The 23,783-nt window shown below is 47.2% G+C and overlaps 1 protein-coding gene across 5 annotated transcripts in view; it reads right to left on the bottom strand.

Annotated features, from left to right (window-relative positions):
- Positions 1-901: 901 nt before the first annotated feature.
- Positions 902-23,783, bottom strand: part of LOC125740126 (protein FAM110B-like) — a 35,209-nt gene continuing 12,327 nt past the window's right edge. For 4 of the 5 annotated variants that reach the window (XM_049010947.1, XM_049010946.1, XM_049010948.1 and 1 more), the window contains 2 exons: positions 17,024-17,117; positions 902-3,111 (listed from right to left, as the gene is read on the bottom strand). In XM_049010947.1, the coding sequence (XP_048866904.1) occupies positions 1,710-2,822 (1,113 nt within the window). In that variant the 5' untranslated portion in view covers positions 2,823-3,111; positions 17,024-17,117 and the 3' untranslated portion in view covers positions 902-1,709. Of the gene's footprint in view, positions 3,112-15,201; positions 15,249-17,023; positions 17,118-23,783 lie in introns of those variants that run through there. The other variant, XM_049010950.1, reaches the window with a different exon arrangement.

The raw sequence follows: 23,783 nt of genomic DNA, 5'->3' as shown, positions 1-23,783 counted from the left end.
CTCTACATTGTGTGGGTGGAGTGGTGGCTCTGAAGCTAGGGATCTGTGCCAGCAACTGGAAGGCTGTTGGTTCAAATCCCATGAATGCCCAGACTGATTTTACTCCATTGGGCCCTAGAGCAAGGCCCTTAACCTGCAATCACTTCCTCCTGGGTATGATGTTAATCTACATCCAGCTCTATAAGGAGGTCCTCCAACTTACAGGGAAAAACATGGGGGTTGGTGGCAGGACTGTCACTCCAGCCACTAAAAAAGAAAATAAAAATCACACTGGTCTTCTTGCTGAGGTGTCACCTGCCACATGGCTGCACTCAGCTTCTCACCCTGAGGTGGTTTATCATCCCATGGCTGCGGCGATGCGCTGCATCAGTGCATGCTCCTTACCTCTCCTCTACATCATGGCTTCTTCCAAAGACAGCAGTGCCTGTGTCCAGATGAAATATGAAATTAGCATTCATCAGGAGATATGATATGACTGTATGAGTTTGGATGGAGGGAAAGCTGACCAAGGAGCTGCTTTGCTGTTTCTGCGACCTCATTTAGGAGATGCTGTAGCTTTTGAAGTGAGGATCGTTTATGACAAATAGTACAGTGACTGTCTGTGGCCAACAGGGGGCGCGGTGACTAGAGTGGTGGCAAATACGGCTGAGGTGACCTGTCACTTTCCATCTGCTCATGGCATTCTAACAGCCATCCGACAGGAGAACAGACACTCCGTGCGTTTTTCCCTCGTTAGGAGTTCCAGATCACAGCATGTCACCTTGTGATTTCCACTGAGGAGATGCTCGAGACTTAGCAGAGACCTAAACATCAACATCATATCAGCTTTTATAGATGTTTCTTTGGTTTTATTAGACAGAATAACAAAACTCTTGCAACGCAAAGACAAAGCACAGAATGATTGCCTCAAGAGCTATTTATTAGCATAGCAGATCGTTCCTCTTTACAGATCCGGTAACAACTTCGAATTTATTTACATATCCTTACAGCATTTACAGGAAAGAAAAATAATTTGCTGATGAAAAGTGGAGCAGCTCCGCCATCTATCTGACACACGGATGCTAAAAATGGCAGCCACTCAACAAATTCAATTAAGTCTTTATAGAACCACAGAAACGGGCTGTCAGAGAAAAATGTCGCAGCTGACGAAACTATATGGAAGCGAATTACATGAGGCTTGTGATATTACAATACTGTCTGCGCCACATCACCAGTGCAAAACCCGACAGCGCAATGAAAAGTGACGCGGCTCTGTAAGTACAGCTATCGGGGGCCATAACATGCGCCTACGACCCGTGGGTGTATATACATACAGCGTGACTGCTTCTGCTCACATGTAAGCAGCATTCCTTACACTTCTCACCGATATGGCTACACGATCCACATGGGCACGGCCGCGACACAACCTGACGTCGTGCCAAGGGTGCCAGTTAGCCGACGTCGTATCTGTTACATTCGCTCGAAAGAAGCGGGAATACTGTACTTCAGGCGGGAGGGCTTGGAAAGGGCAGCCGTCGCAAAGTGGATGTGTTTTTTTTTGCTTAGGTTTGCGTCTTTGACTGGATGCCTGGTCAGGTCGCATGTTCGAGAAGCATGCAGGTTCTAAGGAGGTCACATGTTGGACGCATAGAAACCGATGGACTCTGAGATTCACAGACGATGCAGAGCGCCAAAAACAGGTGGACGAGGCGGAGAAGGCGAGCTGTCCCTCAAACATGAGAGACCTTCTGCGATTCCCTGGCTTGTTTGATGCTGTACAGCCACTTGATGACCCGGGCATTCCTCTCCACGGCTGATATGCCGTAGGGCACGCGCTCGTTGGCCTCCTCGTCGTCCGTCAGGTCGTCGTTGCTGTGCCGCGACTGCTCGCAGTCTGAGCTGATCATGCTCGCACTGCGGAAGTTCAGTGAGATGATGTCCGAGTTGGCCCGGGTGAAGTTCTCCACACCAAAGTTTTCAAGCTCCTCGGGATCCAGTCCGCAGTAGTTGAAAAAGCGCTCGACGTCGGCACCAGCCCGGGCGTACCTGTCGCTGAGGTCAGATTTGGACCTGTGCAGGGAGGGTCTCCGGGTGACTGCACTTCCTGGTTCCACGGTCTCAGTGTCAGGAGATTTGAGGGTGTTGGTAGCCAGTAGGCTGGGTTTAGGCGGCAGGGGTGGAGCGGAGCTGCTGCTCGGAGTGGCCCTCAGAGTCTTGCCATTGCATATCCTCCGGATGTCTGACGAGCTGTGGGACACATGGAGTGATGAGTCACTGGACTGTTCCTCAAAGAAACGCCTGCTGATGTTCAGGTTGCTCCCGTGGGGACTCGAGGCACCTTGGGAGGGGAAGACCTTCAGGGACTCCGCAAAAGAGCGCCGGTTGAGCTCCACCGACTCAGAGCGCTGGGGGGCCCAGCTCCTGGCACTGTGCTTGTGCGCCGTCCCCGTGGATGAGGTCTCAGAGCTGTTCAAGATGTTCTTGAGGATCTCTAGGTTGAGATTCTCCCTCTTGACACAGGTGTCCGACTTGGAATTGTTGTTGGAGGCCTTCAGGGCAGGGCTGCTGCACGCCCGCCGGGTGATGGGGCACGCTGGTTTGGGCAGCACGGCCGGCTTGACGGGCTCCTGCTTGGCGTTGATCACTTCCTGGCTCTTGACGTACTTGGCCTTGTCGGCTTCCAGCCGCTCCACCGCGCTCAGCCGCTTGGGGTTGGGCTCTGCCTGCCGACGGAAGTAGTCTGGCCCCTTATTAAGGATGCGGAGAGGCACAGCCGAGGCATAGGTGGTGGCCTGGCCCGCGGGCTTGACCATGCTATCTGTCTGTAGTGTTTCTGTGGGCATGCTTGACGGTCTTTCCCCGGCAGCCGTCTTGAATTCCGTGGTCGGCTCTCCTCGGAGTGCTGCCCAGAAACATGTACATCAAGCCAGGTGAACGAGCGATTAATCCTCTCTCCAGTGACGGTCAGCAACGAGGGCTCCTCTCGCGGCTCATCAAATTCCGCTGATTTCTCGCTTCCGAAGTGTGGCTGACACAAGTCTGCATCAATCCTTTCTGAAGGCTCCCGCGGGGCTTGAAGAGGGATCCCGGAGTCTCGTCTGAGCCGTTCTGTTCGGCGCAGGCTGTGGTGACCTGAAACAAGGAGACAACCAACCATGTGTCAGAGAGCGAGTGACATCACGTTTATAGCAACAGGGAGAGCTCTTGTCTATGAGCTTGTGGGGGAGAGGGGGGGGGGTTATCAGCTGTTAACGCTGCTGCTGGTTCTGACTCATGAATCACACACCCAAGTGATGACAGAAAAGGTCCGCATCTAAAACAAAGAATTTATTTATCTAGGAACACCAACTCCGTTATCACTGTTTATGAAACCATGATCAGTTACAGCGACCATTCTCAGCCGGGATACTTCAGCATACCCCCTTCCTGAAATTTACTCCGTCACAAAGGCTCCACCTTGAAATCAAAGGTCAATGAAAAGGCAGGTGAACGGCACTTCGTAAGCCTTCGGGAAGGATGTCAGATTTAGTTTGCGATTGACTTTCGCCTGACTTGGGGAGCGTTTGTGGAGCCGATTCATGAACCACGACGCGCAGGCATATCAGACAGCCAGAGCACGCAGAAATAACGATGATAAATAATAATGAAACAGAGTGGCACTGGTCTTCTACTTCAAAAGAAAAATGAGAGCAAGGGGACTATATAAAGTGGCACTGTGACGCTGAGGCAGTGGCAGAGGATGCAGATTCCACACAACATACCTGCTGCTTACCTTTCCGTCGTTCAACTGGGAAACGTTCTATTAGAGATAAAACTAAAGCCATGTGACTTTATCTGACATGGCCACAGAACAAAGCTACTTCTGTAATTTTCTGTAATTTTGTGCCAGCCATCCTGTGTTTGATAATACCAGCGGGGATCTTTCCCTACTGGGAGATACAGTACAAGGCATTTATGTGTCGACTTCTCGACCTGGTGTTTACTGGTGGATTTATACTCCTGTATCGTATGGTACGACAGCCCGAGCCTGAGAGTCTCCATGTGCTTCTCCTGGGGCTCTCAGGCCCTTTAATCCTCTTACTTCCGTTGGAAAAAAAGCATCCAGAATCTAAAGGTAACTGCAATACTGTCCCACGAGGCGCGTGAGATGGGGACATGCTGCATAAATGAAAAGCATTACGGGAAACTGACAGCACAGTCAGCGCATCCAAAGGTATATTTGAGGAAGCTGCTGTGTAGTAACACCCCCAACACTGGTGGCCACTGCAAGAACCACAGTATTCATAAGATTAAAAAACCGAATGCCCCTGTTTTAATTTGGTTGTGCTCATGGAAACACTAGTATAGCTATAATTATGTAAAATGTAGAAGAATTAAGGCCTAAATAAGGATATTTGCTAAACAGATTTCTCCTGTTTCGATAATAATGCATAGAAAATTTTACAGGCATTATTGTAAGCCACCTGTCAGTTTTAGCTGTATTTAACTGCCATAAATAAGCTTAAAAACAGTTTAGCAAAACTTTGCACATCAATCCTAGGCTAAGGATGCCAGACCTCACCTCTGTGAGTAACACACATCGTTTATGTTACATTAATAGAACAATTTGATTTTAAATATTAGAATCGTTTTCTTTGTAATAAATTACGATTTAAGAACCACAAATCGCTAAATGCGTCATCTTGATAGAGTAGTACGCTAGTTAGCTCACACAGCTAACTGCAGCCTAGCAGGGAGCAGCCATTTTGGTTCTTCAGTCAGCACTAAAACCGAAGGGGCGCGTGTATAATTGATGGGGACCGTCGTGCCCGCTTGGCGGGTAGTGCATTCACCCACCCCCCGCCCCAGGCCTAAACACGGCATCAGCCCAGCGTGTTGAGCTTCCCTGGCATTTTAAAACATGAAGTGTGACTCAGACTTGGCTCGAATGTGCCACGCGCGAGTGCAGCGTGTACGCTGGCCTCCACTCTGCCCGGTGACCTGGATTGCCATTGTTCGTTTGTTTACTTATTTAAAACCAATGTTACATTTTTAATCACTGGGCATAAGGTTGCCATTTTTCAGCAGAAAATGCAGCTTAGCAATCTCAGGTTTCTCAGGCAAACAGCTGTTGTTACATAGTCAATTTTTCCAGACTTTTTTTTTTCCCGCCGAGACTCACTTATGCATCAAATCTATATTAGCTTTGGTCCCAGTTCTAAAGAATGAGCTCACAACACCCCGACACAGTGAGTGCATATAGCGCATCAGGGTGACAGAATGATTTCGGCATCTACTTTAGTACTGAAATAATGCTATAATGAAGCCCAAAATGGGATTAATGAATCCACCAGCCACTCTGTCACACAGATCACAGAGACTGACCCTATTCAATTCAGCTTATTTTCATACAGCACCTTTCGCAACAGATTCGCCCCAAAGCACATGAAAGCAGTGTGTGGCTAATCCATTACTATATCATTTATACCAAATGGTGCATGAAACCGAGAGAAAGAAAGAAAGAAAGAAAGAATGTCATAAGACAGCAGAGGAGAGGAACCAAAAACCTCTGGGGGTCCAAGGTCGACTGGCTTACCCCCCCCCCCTCCCCAAAACATGGTAACAACCTAGGGGACTTCAGATGCATCGATTGTGTGACATTTCTTACAGAAATCGAACGCAAAATAATACAGTCCAAATAACAAGGGCATCTGCAATTACCTCTATTTACCGACTGTGACTGCAGATGGATCTGAGGATTCAGTGCGATAAACAATAAATACTGAGCTAGTCTGAGTCTAAGTCAAACTGCCCAAAGCAAGCAGGTCACTGTCAGAGCTGCTCATCCACCATAAACCATAACAGACTCTGCTGTCACGCCGTCCTGCTCCTCCCACTGGCGCTTTGAAAGACGAGGGCTGGAAGTAATGGGAAACTCCGCAGGCATTTGGTTGGACGCCCGAATCTGCCTTTATTATCCACCGCGACCACGAAAGAGCAGCCGGGGGCACGGTCAAGCTTTTCACGCGGGGATGCATGACTGACCCGGCCGAGGGAGAGGGCCCGAAGCGGCAGACGGCCGGCGCTGGGAAGGACCGCACAGAGTAAGCCCGTGCCACCATCATGCCAAAGAGGCTAGAGGAGAATGACAGTACAGGTGTCCTTCAACATGACTGGTCTTGTCAAGTCCCCTTTAAAAGCCGTGTTTTCCACTCTAGCACAAAGGTAGCTGACTGAAGTTTGTGTTCGGATGGAGGCTCTTGCAATGGGCATTCAAAGGATCGTGGCATAAAGCTGACAAAGTAATAGCAATACAATAGATGTTAATATTTACAAAGGTACATTTACAAAGTGACACCCAAGTGAGAAATCTGGGCCAAACAGCCCCTGGAGCAACTGCGGGTTAAGGGCCTTGCTCATGGGCCCAACGATGAGATCACTCCGCTAGCCACAGAATTTGAACCAACAACCTGCTGATCACAAGTACAGTGTCTTAACCCACAGTGCCATATGCCAGGCTCTCGCTGGAGGGTCTAATGGTGAAATCACTGTCAGCCTTGGGATTTGATCTGACAACCTTCTGATCACAGGCACAGAGCCACACTTCTCTAACCCTGAGGATAATATCAGCCAACAATCCCCCTGTGCTCAGGTGCGAGTACAGGTCTCCTACTGACACGCTCTCGGCCAAATCTATATGTGATCCGTGTTGTTACCGCTGTTACGATATCCTGGACAACACGCCATAATCATCATCATCCATCCAGCTCTCCTACGGCGTGTTCTTCCAGGGGGACTGCAAACTTGGGTGCTTTGCTGCAAAAAACTGCAGACAGATACAGTCCCATGTGGACAGGTACAGAACAAGGGAAGTCAGGGCAAGATACTGTGGTCGGCATCTGAGTGCCATTCTGGTGTAATAATTTCAAAAAGAGAATTAGTTACTGTGTGAAATTGTAACAACATACCACAGCTAACCTGTGCATTTAGGCTTTGACAGTGACATAAGGGCTCACAGCCAGAATTGTCTACACCTGAACAGTTATTTCAATTAAAGACTGTTTCCTTCTTTTACTGTAAAAAAAAACACATCAAGTCCCCTAGCCTTGACATAACTCTTAAATACCTGAAAGACACTTGCAGTAAAGGGCAGACTCTCTGGGATTCAAACCCACGACCTGCACCACTCTACCTGTTGAGTTACTTGTAACCATGAGCAACCCACAGTCATGCCTGTATACAACAGTCATTAAATAAGGTCTTAAAGGCAAAAACAGCAGGTCACATACAACTTAGGGAACGGCGCCTTGTTCACTGACAGGATTATTTTATTGCTGGAAAGCAGTTTTAGATCCATCCATCCATCCATTTTCCAAACCGCTTATCCTACTAGGTCGCGGGGGGTCCGGAGCCTATCCCGGAAGCAATGGGCACGAGGCAGGGAACAACCCAGGATGGGGGGCCAGCCCATCGCAGGGCACACTCACACACCATTCACTCACACATGCACACCTACGGGCAATTTAGCAACTCCAATTAGCCTCAGCATGTTTTTGGACTGTGGGGGGAAACCGGAGTACCTGGAGGAAACCCCACGACGACATGAGGAGAACATGCAAACTCCACACACATGTGACCCAGGCAGAGACTCGAACCCAGGTCCCAGAGGTGTGAGGCAACAGTGCTAACCACTGCACCACCATGCCGCCCCTAGCAGTTTTACATTTCTGGAGTATTTGATGAGAAGGTGAAAAAGAGTAAGATAGCTTATGAATGCTGTAATTTAGGCGACAGAATTTGTTTACACAGGCAAATATTGTAACCAAATGTCATGTATATCCCTTAAATCCATCCATCCATCCATTCATCCATCCATCCACCCACTCAAGTCACTTATCCTGATCAGGGTTGTGGATGCTATAATTATTAAATCTATTAATCTAAATTTGCTGCCCCATTTCTAAAGTAAACACGCGGCTGAATGAAATGCCTTTTATAGTGTTTAATGGATCATTGCTCATACATGCTGCTTCAAGCCCCTTAAGTGCTCTGACTAAAATCCTAAGTAAAACCTTTTAACCTTAAAGACTTAAGCTGGAGTTTCTTCCCAAAACAGGAAAATACACAGGCTTGCCTTGTATAGTACATTCAGAACGACAAAGGTTCAGGTTTAGATGCGAGGAGCAGTTTCAATACTGATGGTCACAGCACCTCAAAATGCCAGGTCACCCCTGCAGCAAACGTGTCCAGTTGTATTGACTTGCTCATTAAGAGCCGCTCTTAGTATTAACATTTTACAGGGAACTCAGGTGCTATTCTGGGCAGGTCACAAAGCTTACAGTGCCACCACACTCAGGCCATTTACACAACTGGGGGCATTTTACTGAACTGATCGATTCAAGCTGAACAAAGCAAGTTTCAGTAAAACGAATAACATCGACCGTCCTGATTTACATCATGAGCCTAAGCTCTGCCCCCTTTTAAAGCTCCAGCCAGTGACTGAGGACTTAGACTAAGGTAGACATACTCTGAGAGGCTGTAGGGGAGGCATATGCGGAGCATACGAGCTGCACATATAGCACCCCCTAATGGCGCAATACCTTCAACCGCTCGCTCATTAAAAGGGACCTTGTAGAAAAGAACGATGTGGTATTATGTGGTATTAGCACATCAGGAGAATGGCTGTGAGGGGCGGCCTGACAGAATGCCCGTTGCAGAGTAGCAACACTAGAGCTTTTGTGTGACCTGCTTGTCTGGAGCTTAAAGAAAACAGACACCATGGCAACACAGCCACGGGAAATCGTCTCATTAAGAAAACAATGAGTCATGCTTTTGGAGCTACCGCTGACCTCATGACCAAATCTGAATCTGCCGGTTAATGTCGGACGCCAGCTTCTACCCAAAGTCAGGTGAGCAAGGGTTGTGGCTGGGGTCTCATTTGCTCAATAGGATCAGGTGGTTGGAGCTCAATGAAGATAAATCCCACTAGAGGTCCAGCTTCTCAAGCTACGCACAGTTTCAGTGAGATCACATGAAGGGCACTCCCAGGAAGACGGAAAGAACCTAGCAGGCCTGCTAGGTACAGGAAGGCAAACATGGACAAATGGACGAACAGGCAGGGTGTGGCTCAGCATGTCAGGCTGTTGTGTCTTATCAGAAGGTTGCTGGTTCGGATCCTATGGTCAGCAGAAAGATTTCACAAAAGTATACAAGTATGCTGGCACTTATCAACTTTTTTTCAAGGGATTAAGGGCCTCATTTAAAGACCCAAAGGAGATGAGGCTACACTGTTAAGGACTCGAACCCATGACCATCTGATTACGCCATTGAGGCCTAAACGGCTGAGCCTCATACAGGCCCCTATGTTGCTTTAAAATCGTCTGATAAATAAATAAAATGTAAACTGTAAACAGGCCACATCCAAGATTCAAGACGAATTCAAGCACAGCAAGAGGAGACATTAAGAAGATTCTAGACTTGACCGCAATTTAGCACCTTGCTAACTCCCAGCAATAAGGTCAGACCCATTACTCATAATATGATTTGGGACGCACATTAATTAGAATCTGTTACCTGCTAGAGGGTGAGTCAGTGAATTCATCCATCTGCACATGCAAACTGGCCAGAGTAAAATGGCATCACCAGCAGCACTGTGAACTTCTGAGTCACCCAACTTTCTGATTAGGAATGATTTTCCTCTGGAGTGAATAATCTCATTCTTACTAGTTTGCAAAACGTCCATAACATCAGCTGGAGAAGGTCTGACCCATTATCAGGTACATTCAGAGAACATGGTCCACCAGAATCAGGGAGATGTTCTCCGGAGATACCGGTACTCTGTGAGCATTCATTACAGACTTAAATTTTTGTTTTGGTAGTTAAAAATTCATAGACCGCACTGAAATCTTACAAGAAATAAAAATAAATTACACGCACGGTCGGCCTACGCATCTTGCATCCTGTTACTAAATTCCACGAATGCGCTGTTACACAAGCAATATTTAACATTTGTTCCATCTGCTCACCACTTGTTTACAACCCTGGAAGAAACCAACAATTGTGATTTTCAAATGCCCCCCCCCCGTGCAAGAGTAGCCATCCACCCACCCCAATTTATGAAACCCGTGGCGTTTGTGCTGCATGACAACACTGGCATTTCCCCCCTATTCAAGGCTGACATTTTATGCTTTGATAGGTGCACCTGTGTTTTGAAAACCTTCCCAGCATGCATTGTAACACATCCTGCCTTTGAACCATTACCTTTCCTATGCTCATACAACAAAAAGGCCCAATATGAAAAGGGGCCTGTTCTGTCTTTTGAGGTCAATCGGGTTTAAGGTTTCTTTCAGAAGCACTTTAAACCAGTGATTCTCAACGTTTTTTTTGTATCAAAGGACAGTTTTGGGCTCCCGTATTTTAATTTGATTACACTGCTATTTTTTTGTAACATAACACAAACAAGGTTTCACTCCACTATGTCCGCCAGCACTCTCTTATTCCATTTATAATATTTCTCTCAAAACAGACGGTGAATTTTTTTGTTCATAAACAATCTACATCCAAAACCAATTGGCAACATTGGGCAAACTGCCCGAAAAATCAGATTTCTGACAACCATTAAAGTTGAATAACCAAAAAGCATATTTCATTTTATTTTAAGGTATCAGCCTTTAACTAAAATAAAATATTGCAAATTATGATATTAACCATATTTTACACCAAAATGAACCATGAGACACCGATTCCTAAGCTTTCCCCTCCGTCAGCTTCCCCAAAATATTCTAACTGAATTGTTTGGTTATAGCTGTGAATTCTGGGATTCTGTGCAACATCACAACCAAACCTCTCACACAGCGTAAAATCAGGAAGTTATTTCTATGAAAATCTTTAATAAAGCCTTGAATTTTAATGCACAGTTAAAGTATATCAATATAGACAGTACTGTGTCATCCTACATCTCTCAAAATCATCAATAAACCATAAAAATTCTATATAGTCTACTACCCTAGCTTTGGCAATGTTATATTTTTTTTCCTATACCTTTCACATGAATTATATGGCTCCCTCTGTCCTCACTGAGGCCCCCTAGTGGACCACGCCCCCCCAGTTGAGAAGCACTGCTTTAAATGACCAGTAACCAGCCATTTGTTCCCAGCTAATGGTGCCCAAGAGAGACCATCCTGCAGACTTGCATTATAAAACCACACTCATTCACAGAACATGGAAGCAGAAAAGCTTAATGTCCTGACTAAGCCTCCAAATGTCCAGCAGGCAGCAAAAACTTTTTATCTGATGTCATCTAAGGTTCCAGGAACTTTGCCAGGGAACAAAAACCTTGCTTAGCTTTGGAACAAAGATTGAGTATATGGACAGGCCGAGATGACCTTAGAAGGCATGGGGAAAGACATCACGCACCAAGTTTGAAGACGACCAGAGATGAACTTTTAACTTGAATCATCAGATCCATCCCCCCAAGTGAATTTTATGTGTGGTTCCCTGATGGTGGAATGAGCTGCCCAACCACATCTGGGTCCGTATTCACAAAGCATCTTAAGGCTAAAAGTAGCTCCTAACTTGCCTATTTAGGAGAAACTCCGTAAAAATAATGGGCGTGTCAGTCCTAAATATAGGACTCCTAATTTCTTCGACTAAAAGCAATTCACAAAGTCCCTTAGCACTAAAAGTAGCATCTAAGTCTAGGAGAACTAAAAAAAATAGCGGAGAGGAATCCTAAGTCACTAAGACCAATTCACACACAGTCGCAAAATGGCTGCTGTCAATCAACATCGCAATGTCTTGGAAACATTAAACGAAGGCCGAATTACTTAAAGGATACCGCCTCAGTTGGAAGGAAATAATGATTGCTGTGGAGCTTGTGAGGGAAGCAATAACATCTCCAACTGAACTGTATATATAATTCAAATACACCATAATAAAGTACTGTACATAAAAAATACAGCGTACTGTAGTTTCACTGCTACATTTTCTTGGCTCGGTTTTGGCAGTTTATCATAAACTTTGATGAGTCTATATTCGTAATTGAGAGATAATGACTTTATTTTCCGTCATGTTTTCTGTGCACGCAGCATTAGCCTCGGGTAGCTAGCCAGAAGCAGGGTTAAGGCAAAGTAGGGCGATCAATAATAATGTAGTTTAATTTTTTTTCCCCATATCTTGTCATGTTTAAAAAGACCAAAGATGAACACTGTAAGCTAATTGATAAAATAAATTATTTAATCAGTATTTGTACTGGAATGATTCTGTCCCAAGCTTTTTCATCCATATAAGCGGTTGATCACTATAACCATGATCACTATAAGCAGTTTTTACTATATTTGTGTTTATGGGATGCTGATTGTACATTTTCACCAGCACATACTGGCCTATCATCAACCAATCCCCATGCTCATTGCAGGCAAATTGCATGGGAACCGACGTCAGCCATAGCGACAGAGTCTTACTCTTAGCTTAGGAATTGGTTCCATTCCTAACTAAGTTAGGCAAACTTAGTTGCTCTCAGCCACTTTGTGAAGAGGATTCAGGAAAAACATTTGGTGCAATATAGGAGTACTCTTAGTGGAAAGATAAAATGCTTTGTGAATACACCACTGACTGTTCCCTTAAAATGCATAGATGTCAAGTCATATTTTACCTGCAAGATGGATGTTTTATGTCTTGGCTGCTATCTCACAGCCATGAGAAGTAAATCGTATTGACTGTGATGAGCTTGAACCAAACAAACAAAAAGTTCCCTTCAGTGTCAGAAATGACCTGCTGCAAAGGCCTATCTGTATGCAGGTAAAAATATATGCCACCCTCTTCAGCCCCCCTGCATTCATTTCCGGGTTATAAATAAATAAGCCAAGGGGGGTGGGGGGCTCGCTGCAACTGGGGTAGTCCTGCCAGACTGTTGTCAGCTGCGCCCAGAGAGGCTGAGACTTGTCAGTCTGATGGGAAACGCCCCCGGGACATTATAAGTTTTCAGGTCAGTGTAGCCTTCAGGATGATTGCATCAAGAAATCAAAACTAGCCGAAGTTACACATTTTCTTAACTGCCATAGTTATTTTGTAGCAATAATGATAAAAGCAAAAGATATGAGCTTGAGTCTTTTTTTTGATGGCTCACAGTTTTTACCGAAATGTGTGTTTTCTGTCAAACTCTCAGTTTTCACTGCAGTTAGGTTGAAATGTATGTTAATGCTGGACCTTCTACTGACTTGAGTAGTTGTCTTATTAGGTTCTTGCTTTGTTTGGAAGACACTGTAGCTCTTGCTCCAGCACTGCGTACGCTTGTACCTGGACATTCACTGGAAGCTCAGTCTAGCTGCACAACTGCATGACAGCCGTATGTCTGTAACGTGATAGTTGCCTCACTCGTGTATCACGTTGGTCGCAACTGTCAACTAAATAAAGATAAAATGCAAAAGCGAATCTACCGTTAAGAAAACTATTTGTAAAAAGTGTCTCTAACTCAGAGTTCCTCCTCTGGCTTCTGCCAGCCGCACAAAGTCTATTTGAGGGAAAAGATTGCTTGTGTTAATGTGACATGACAGATCACAGATTAGATAAAGCATATAATTGATACCTTCCTCCCGAACATAAGCAGTGGGACTTTCAAAGGTAAACAGAGAGATCTTAATTAGTCTAGCAGACCACCATACTGCATCCCGTCCACTGTTAAGACGGCGTCCAAAAACCACGATTGGGAGCTATTGGCAATTCAGACTGACCTCCTGCAGCAGCCAAAGTGTCTGAAAAAGCAGTGATACATTATTATTACAGAGGGCGAACAGCCAACATCTATAACCTTGCAAAATGAAACTGGAAAGAGTAAAGTACGCGAACTGCAGATTGCATATACAGATGTTCCTCGACTTATTATGGGGTTACGTATCGAAGGACTCAACATAAGCTGAAAATATAGTTAATTCGAACATGAATTTGATATGGCAGTCGCATTGAGAAGACACGGTGGGCTGGGGAAAATCTGGCGAAACGAAAAAGAAAACGCAGTACAATAGTGTTATTAAACACTGAGGGAGATGTTTACGCTTGCGATCGGCACTGGGAGCGTGTTTGGGCGGATGCTACCATCGCCTAGCGTAAGCAGGAAGTATCGCATGGCATATCGCTAGCCCTGGAACGGATCCAAATTCAGAGACCCATGACTACTGAATGTGCATCGCTGTCGTACCATCATGAAGCCGAAGTATCCGAAGTCTGATCAACCTAAAGCCAGGAGGATCTGTACGTTGTATATACTGTGTGTATATCATGTTATTGGGCAATATTGTTATTTGTAATTTTGTGCTATTCATTGTTATGTGTTGCCAAGTCTACACAAACAACTATTCCACTGTCCGTGAATAAAAAAAAAAAAAAAAAAAAACTTGAATCCTTGACTGAGAAACGGAGGGGTGTAGGATCTTGGCTACCTTTTATATAGGTTGACTTGTCTGAGGATTAAATTACAGTCAAAGAGATGGTCATGGGAGGGGGGCGGGGGGGACTTGCATATTAGCAGCTATCCGCCTCACACCTGACAGACCGCGATAACGTGCAGGCAGGGACCTAAACATGACCATGCGCTCGGGCCGGATGGCCGACAACAGCGGGTATTCCTCAGACAAGGGCCGACATTCCCGAATTGGGCTTCTCAGGGATCCATGCCGCGAAAAGCGGGTCAGACGCGGTGACCCAGTTTTCCGCGATTCAGAGCAGAGGCGGCCATCACTGGAGTGTGGTTACATAAAGGACTTCGGCCATCTCTCTCTCTCTCTCTCTCTCTCTCGTTTTACTATTCCTGAATGGAACCGTTACTCATCGCGGCTATTTTAACGCAATTCGGCACAGCGGCCACGACGGCAAACGCGTCGGCCGAGGCGAGCGTCCCAGCAGACGACGGCGCCCTGTCCTGACGGGGTTCTCAGCGGGGGCGGGGAGGTGTGGAGGGTTCCGGAAAGAATGAGGGCAGCCGGCAGTGACCGTGCTGCTTTTCGGCGAGATGAGCTCTCCTGAAAGCGACCCGCGGGGCTTAGGACACTGCAGAGACAGTCGCCAGGTCGACTGCCCCCTTTAACAATGCGCCCTTCTACTTTAAAACCACCGCGGGCAGCCAGACGGAGGCATGCCAGACGCTTGTCTCCCCGGGCATCGACGATGATTAAATCCCCCCCCCCCATGCCCCCTGCCTCAAGAGAAGTTTCTAAAGCCCCTGCCTGTAGCTCATGCACCCGTACATACCCAGTATGGATCCAGGCTCCGTCCCGCAGCCTCTGACCCCTTTGAAGACACAACCAGAGAAGCCTGCTTCATTTCAGCTCTTTTAAACACCCCGCACGCCCCCTCCTACTCCGCCCAGTCCACCAATCTCCTTCAAAAAGACCCCCCACTCCCTGCTGAGCAGTCATGTGACCAGGCAGGGAAGGAATCATCTGACAGCCATTACGAACGGGATTGTTTGAACAACCTAAATCCAGGCCGTCACATTAACTAACACCCACCCCCCAGCCCCGATTTCCCCCACCTGCATGGGCAGATGTGACAGATGGAGAACGTCTTTGTCATTAACGGATATTACTGTAAATCTGCGGGGGGGTTTTTTCCCCTCATTACCACCTCATAAAAAACGTTTTTATTCAATTTTATTCAATTATTATACTGTCAGTCTTAACTGCAGGTACAATTCAGCAGCATTTCTCAGTCAAATCCTTAAAAACCGTTTAAAAGCTTAACCATTAGTTCAGTGAGGTTTTCCCACAATCCTGTATAAGAGAGATAGATTTTGACAAGCACATGATTCCGCTAACTGATCACCTTTTTAGAATTTATTCAACGTGCAAGTCCATACATAACTGCCAACCTTACCATTAGCCAATCATGTTTTGAATAGGTGAAGAACAAGAGAGGAGGCACTGGGGGGGGGGGGGGGGGCAATCAGCTTTTGGCTAGGGCCAGTGCTTCTGTGGCTCCACCCATTTATACACCCTAGTAGTACAATCCCTGGCTTCATCCTGCCTTGTTTGTCACTGAGGGGTGGAGGACCTATCAGACACTGCTATGGTAACGAAGGCCACGTCCATTCTGTCCACCTGCAAGGACCTGCGATTTGTGCTAACTTCCACCCACCCGACCCTAACAGATGCAGGAAAGGATGTTAGCGATTAGCAGCCGCTACTTGAAAACACCCCATAATAACACATGCAGCCCTTTATGGGTCTCCGCCCAACCAGAAACCACGGGGTCGGTGTGTGCTACGTGAGAGAGCATCACCCGCACGTTCCGTGAATCGCGAGGGGAGCCGCAGCGGGAGCCTCCCCCCACCAGGGATGATGCCATTTCCTGCCCCACTGATAACTCTGTTTCCTGTATCACCATGCACGGCCCTGTGGCCTGTCCCGGGGGGGCAGGAGGGGCCCTGAAGAGCCAGACTTCCATTAACCCTTTCAGCACTTCTGACCATTATGGCAAAGCACCACTTAAAAGATGTCACAGTCGTGGAGGCTTCGAGGTTTGGGGTCCCCACGTTGGTCACAAACAGACCATTACTATCAATAATAATAATAATAATAATAATAATAATAATAAAAAACTTTGTTCCTTATTTAGGAGATGCTGAAGCAGCATGTTATGCTAACCAGCTAGCTAGCTATCATCTTCTGACTCTAGTCACTAGCTATTTATTTAGTTTTTGAAACATCTGAGGGGGGTGGGGGGGGCAACAGGACTTTTTGAGTGGTGCCCCAAAAACAACTGACCCACCGCTCTCAGGAACTGTCACAAAGGGCCAAAGATCATTCATCAGATCCCTTCATTTGAAAAGTGTGACATCAACCGTGAAGAACTAAATAGGAGATAGAGGGCGCTGCTGAGCATCGAGCCACAGCGATGCTGGGGGTTTTTTGATGGGACGCAGCATGCTACACACTAGTTAGCAAGCAGCTAACGTCAGGTTTCTTCTAGCATCACGGCTAATGGTGGCCACATTTTAGCCTGGGTGCTGCTCGCTAAGCTAACAGTTTTGTGGTGGGGGCCCGGGGGCTGAGCGATGGAGCCATGCACTAACCTGCAGCAGCCTCAGGTCTTCTAGTATCCAGACTGGCCCCTCTCTGGCTCGCTGGTCTCCTTCGTGGTCTTCAGTTTCTCAGTTGGGGCAATACCTGCAGAACAGTACAGGGTTAGGGTGAGACTGAAATCCATCACAGGAGGTACAGGATACCCACTGGGCCACTGTACTACTCCAGACACACCATGGCAAACGATAAAAGTCAGCATTTCATTGCCCAGCCATTTTGCCCCACACCTCCCTGATGGCGGGTTCGATTCCCATCCTGCACGGCATTTCATTGCCCAGCCCTTTTGCCCCACACCTCCCCGATGGTGGGTTCGATTCCCATCCTGCACGCCATTTCATTGAACACCCTTTTTGCCCCACACCTCCCTGATGGCGGGTTCGATTCCCATCCTGCACGCCATTTCATTGCCCAGCCCTTTTGCCCCACACCTCCCTGATGGCGGGTTCGATTCTCATCCTGCAAGGCATTTCATTGAACACCCTTTTTGCCCCACACCTCCCTGATGGCGGGTTCGATTCCCATCCTGCACGCCATTTCATTGCCCAGCCCTTTTGCCCCACACCTCCCCGATGACGGGTTCGATTCCCATCCTACACGCCATTCCATTGCCCAGCCCTTTTGCCCCACACCTCCCTGACGGCGGGTTTCATTCCCATCCCATATGTGGAACTACACCCATCTGTTACCATCATTATGTTTAGGATTATGATCATCACCATAGCATAGCACTAATAAACAGAAGGAATTACAGCATAAAACCGTGAGCCACACGTCTGCTACAGGGGATGGTGTGTGATTCAGCAGGTTAGGATGATGGGCCTGTGATCAGAATGCCACCAATTCAAATCCCATGGTTGGCTAGAGTGTTGTCACTCTTGGGCCATGAGCAAGACCCTTAAGACCAAATTACTCCAGGCACTGGCTTACTGGCTTTCTCAAAAAAAAAAAAAAAAAAAACAAGCTTTCCTAAATAAATGTTATATAAGCATCCACACACTGTGGGAAGGCTGGCTGGTCTTCAAGATGACACAAGCACTTCAGGGAGGAAGGTCTGCACTCTTTAGGCCTCCTGATTGGCTGTATTTCAGCCCACTTGGAAGTCCCACAATATACTCGGTAGGTGCTTTTCTGACCGGGGGGGTCTCATTTGGTGGTATGCGTAATATTAACAAAAAGGTACTATGATGCGTCACATTGGGCCCAAATGTCTCTGAACCAATAATGTGGGTTTAGGTCAATATTGGGTAAGTGCTAATCGATACCAGCAACCCTGTCTATCCACATGGTCGGGGAACCATCGCTCTCACTACTGGCTGCTGAAGGTGATGTCATGCTTCAGATCCTAACGTCCATTTCTGGCTGGACTGAGCCGCATGGCCAACAGCTTCTGGCCACAACGAGCGAAACTCTACGTCCAGCAGCCGTGGAGGAAGGTGCCGCAATTTTAGAAATCAGACGCATCGTATCCCCTGACGGGGATGTTCCCTGAGCACTGCGCCATCAGGTGCGCTAAAGATAGTGCTAACGACGGTGTTAACAGCCGCGCTAACGGCAGGGGATGCCGCTTATAAATCATCCGGAGGGCTCGCCCCTTCAGCAGAAGGATAACAAGTTATTTTCTGCCATGAATCTTTAATAGAGAGTCATCCATTAAATGCCGTTCAGATGAAGCCATAATCTCACATGCGTGGTACAGGGGCTTCGGTTACAAAACCAGGGCACTTTATTCCCCCTTGTGGGGACATAGGGTATCTGCACAAACCTCACCCACCAGAGAGACAGACACACATCCACACACAGCTGCCAGCAAGTGTCAAGATCAAGGGTCTTACGCAAGGATCCAGCTGTGGAATAAATTTTCCTGCCATAGGATTTCAACCCACAACCTTCTGGACATGGACTCAGAGCCCTAAACTGGTGAGCTATACACGACTGTGAACCTGTCAGTGTGGCCGGCGACAGGCGTGAGCCTAAATCTGCTGCCACACAGGGGAACAAAAGGGCACCAGGTCTTGACCTGGAACAGCTGAGTCAGCTGGGTGTTTAGCGGCTATTGCCGATGTGGACAGATTAAAGCAGCGGGGGAGAGGGTTATACACCCTCAGAGGGACAGGTTGGGGGTTTGAATCCCCTTTCTGAGGTTCAAATCCTCCCAATGTTCATTAGTACTCTAGTTCCTTCCCCACAGTCCAAAAATCCCACTGTGAAGATGATTTGGTATTACTGAAAACGTATAGTACGTGAGTGTCACTGCAATGGAAAATACCACTTCTTGAAATTGTCTTCAGCACGCAACTTGTGATGTCAGTGTTATCCCTGTGATGGACTAACATCCCATACAGGGTATCCTCCTGCCTTGGATGAGCGATTATGAGAGATAGATGGATGGATGGATGGATAGATGGATGGATGGACGATAACTTAAATAAGTCATGCATCTTTGACTTCAAAGCAAAATAATAATCTGTGATCCGTCTCAGAGCAAACAGAAGTGCATTATTCTGGCAATTTCCATCGATGCAGTGAAACAAGAAACATCTATATTTGACTGAAAGATGTTGATGCTAGTTTTAGTGTGGGGACAAGCCTGATTATTACGAGTCGCTGAGCACGCAAGAGAAAACCAAGAGAGGATGGAGACATACTGAACACGTAGGACTGATTAACATTATGTGTGAGGACCTGGTACCGATCCGTTTGTGCTTTCTGGAGGGTCCCTGAGCTCCGGCACAGTCAGCATAGTGAGGAAGAGACCCCCAGAGACCTGCTGTCACACGACAGGGCAATTCGAGAAAAACCTCTGCAGCTAAACACCCAGCTACAGGAGCAGGCGTGTGTTCAGCTACAAGCTGCTTCCGGTGTGTGTACCGTAAGGACCAAAAAATGATGTAACGAACGGAAACAGCAGCTGCCTCCTCTCCTAAAAAAGATTTTTATCCAACGCAGTAGTACTAACAGCTACCAGGGAGCCTAGTCCCCGGCGGAGCTAACATGTGAACATGTGTGTGTTTTGGCCTCCCCACCCACATCTGTCACCAGGGGGAACATCAGGGCTGAGTATTACTGACCCCGCACCACCGTGGAGGGAGGAACCACCCACATGCCTCTGACATACGTGCTTAAGGACTGTTTAAGGAGAACCTAACGAGCAATTCACACACGCTTAACGAGTGGCTAATGAGCGCTTAACAAGCGATTAACATCTGCTGCCCGTTGAGTCACCTTGGACGTGCCATTGTGATGGGTGACGAGAAGACAAAGGTGACCGTGACAGAGGTCGAGAACCTCGTACAGAACTGCACAGAAACTATACAAACAAACAAAAACAAACAGCCTAAACAGGTGATGACGACGTATTTGTATGACGTTAAGGTCCGTTCATTGGAATGACAGCCCCATCCTTTTAAAGATTGCAGTATTAAATGTGTTCGCCGCAAAGACCCGATTGAAATTCGGGGCTTGGATCACCATTTCATTTCCAGCTTGCGATGGAAACAAGAGCTTTATTTCCGTTACCTCATGGAATATCATTTCGCTCCAATCAATCTTCGAAGCCTTATTATAAATTTATTTAGTATCAGACACACCAAACTAAAACATGCTGGGTGTAGCTGGGAAACGAACAATTTGCCCGAAATGCTTCCAGAATCGCCCTTCGTGCTGTTCTCAGTAATAATGTAAGACCTGTCCTGTTTGTCAGGATTCAAAGACAGAGGGAAGGTGAGCTTGCATCTATAGTAATAAACTTGTTTGTGTTTTTGAAGCTTGGGGTCTGAATGCAGGGTCAGCAATTTATCCAATACTCCCAGAACATTTGTGTACAAATGGGACTCAAACCGACATCCTTCCAATCACAGACTCAGAGGCCAACCCCCCCAGGACCACAGTTAGCAGAGTGAATTGAATTGTTGATTAGTTATACTATTAGCAGAGTAGACGTGGGTCGTGAGATCAGCGGATTGCCGTGTTTGGCCTGTAAGGATCACGACTGGAGAGGCAGAGAGGTGCATGGCGGAATGAAAAGAAGCTGCCAGAAAGATCTGGGGGAGGAACGAGGGGCTGTCCAGGCTATTTATGTTTGTAATTTCGGACAGGGTTCACCGGCAGTGTGACTGTAGACTCAAACCACCCCATCGTCTTAAGAACGCTGCTATCTGAAGTTACCTAGAGACAAAGCATTCTAAAAAACATTTATTTAGCAGTTTGCTTTGGATAAAATTAACCACTCTTTTTTGAGAAAGCAGAGTCATCCAGTCTCTGGAGCGATTAGGACTTAGGGCTTTACTCAAAAGCCCAACAAAAAATTGCTCTGCTGACCCTGGGATTTGAACCTACAACCATCCGATCACAGACAGAGTGCCCTGTACCTTCACATTCACATTTTATTTATTTACCAGACAATTCTACTCAGAAAGTGATGTGCAACTAAGAAAGGAAAGTCAGAGTGTACCGGGAGCAATTGGGGATTAAGGGCCTTGCTCAGGGACCCGACAATGACATCACAAAGCTGACAGTGGGATTTGAACCTGCAACCTTCCTATCACTGACACAGCAGCCTAACCCATGGAGTTACACACCATCCACTTTAACCCGTGGGAAATGAGTCCAGTAACTTGAGGCCTTTTCAACATGTCTCTCTGTACATCGTCTAAAGCGATTAAGGAGCTGAAACAGAATCACCGCAGCTCATATTTAGTCAGTACTTTGGATTCTCGAGAGGTTTTTAGCGTCACACGACAAGTCAAGCCTGCATGAACAGTATGTCTAAAAAGGAGAAACCGAATGCACCTACTGTCAGGTACAGCAGGCTTTACAACAACCCTGATATCATCTGTACTTACCGTGTAAATGAAACTGTCCAGGGACAGTCGTTTTTGGCTAATTATGAGGAACAAAGTCAAAGTCACACCCATTAAGAATATTTCACCGTCAACCTGCAAACTCAAATGAAACATGCACACTTATTCTGCCTAGTATTATATATATTATAGCTTGCTAAATACTGAATAAACAACGTCTTGCTAATTTAGTTTTCTGATTTATCAAACTTTCATCCGGCAACATACTTTTTTTGAAAAAGTCAAGGTCAGACACAGACACATGGATCAACTAGGGTGAAGATGGCGGCAGTGAAATCACTGCATCGAACCGAAGGATTTGAACTGGCCCTTCTGACCACACACACGTCACCCTCCATATGCCCTTTTCCCGTTTCCATATTTTAAAAATAATACCCAGACACACAGAAAGTTTGAATAATTATGTGGGGGGGGGGAGACTAAATTTCTACAGAAAGAAAGTCACAATGAAAGATGCAGGTTATACAGCAGCTGGAGTCCAGCGACAGGTCCAGGCAGATTACAGCACGACTGTAAACGCAACTGGAGAAATAAGGCCAGTATAATCCCTCACTAACATCAAGACATGAGCATAGACGGTGAGGCAGGTAACACTTTCCTCCCCCAGATAACCCAGCCTGACGTCAAACTCGCAAACGAGGGCGACCACGCCTGCCTGCGCTCAGCCGGCAGTTTTAACGTAGCCAGAAGTAAGAGGCTGATTTCGATCCAAATTATCTGGCATCAACGTCACACCGAAGACCTCGATATATTATGTGCGCTAAAAACCACAGGCCGACCTGCTGTGACAGCTCTGCAGACCTGCAACGTAATGGAGGGGGTCGGACATGAGGAGGCACCTGCAGTGCTCTGCACATGCCCAGTGGGGCCCAGACGCCACCCCCACTCTGAGACTGAGGGCTAATCTCATCATGGCCGCTCGCCAGCCACGGGGTAGGAGGGGCATTCGAGTTGGGCAGGATAAAAGCGAAGCCGAGTATTGACAGAATTAAATTTTAATAAACGAGCTCCTTCTCAGACAGCACGCCGGCTGGATGTTCTGATAGTGACTCGGCTGTCTTTTGTTTCAGTTGTGTTTTAAAGTGACGGCGTCTTTAGTTCCAGCCAATCAGAGCAGAGACGTGTTAATCCCCCCATCCGGTGACTCAACCCGTCTCTACCTGTCGCACTTCGGATTTCCAGCCTGGATCCGTCCCATACATTAGGGCTCGTACTCGGATCCCCGGTGGTGGTATGGAAAACAGGGCAGAGTGGTCTCCAGGGATACATTAATGCGGGGTGTTCAAGGGGATGCCATCAGGGAGCGATACTGTAGGTCCCCCGGGAGGTGTGCGGGGGGGGGGGGGGGGGGGGCGGGCAGGATTCTCTGCTGCCCTCCTGTCTCCACCGTGACAGTAATTCCAACCAAATGTGGACCCGCATCAGCTGAGCCCCCCCAACAATGCTGCTATTGTTTAGGAAAATGAGAAACACTCCTTTGCCCCATTCAGACAGGGGCCGAAACGCCCCCCGCCTCTCGACTACACTCGGCAGGGGGCTTTGGGCTGCCCGGCCCCTCAGGGAGCCAAGGACCGCAGACGGGTCATGTGCACCGCAGTCTCAGTGGGGGTGGACTTAAAGAACCATTATGGATTCCAGAATTAGACTGAATGTTAATGGGGTCGTCTCTCTGCCAAGATGGACGCGAAGACGTCATCAACGATCAAACACACCCAGGATTCTTGAGTGCAGGGGCACACGGTCAGACACCCGAATTAACGGGGGGGGGGGGGGGGGGGCTTCACGTCACCCAATGCTGTCGCACACCCCATCTCACCCTCCCCCAAAAGCATCCCGGGAATCCCAGTCATGTGACGCGCGGGCGAACTTCCTGCTCTAATCACCAAGCAAT

This window comes from Brienomyrus brachyistius, chromosome 4, assembly GCF_023856365.1.
Source record: "Brienomyrus brachyistius isolate T26 chromosome 4, BBRACH_0.4, whole genome shotgun sequence".
In the NCBI taxonomy this organism is placed as follows: Eukaryota; Metazoa; Chordata; class Actinopteri; order Osteoglossiformes; family Mormyridae; genus Brienomyrus; species Brienomyrus brachyistius.
Note: the sequence above shows the minus strand (reverse complement) of the source record. Positions and strands in the feature narration are given on the sequence as shown.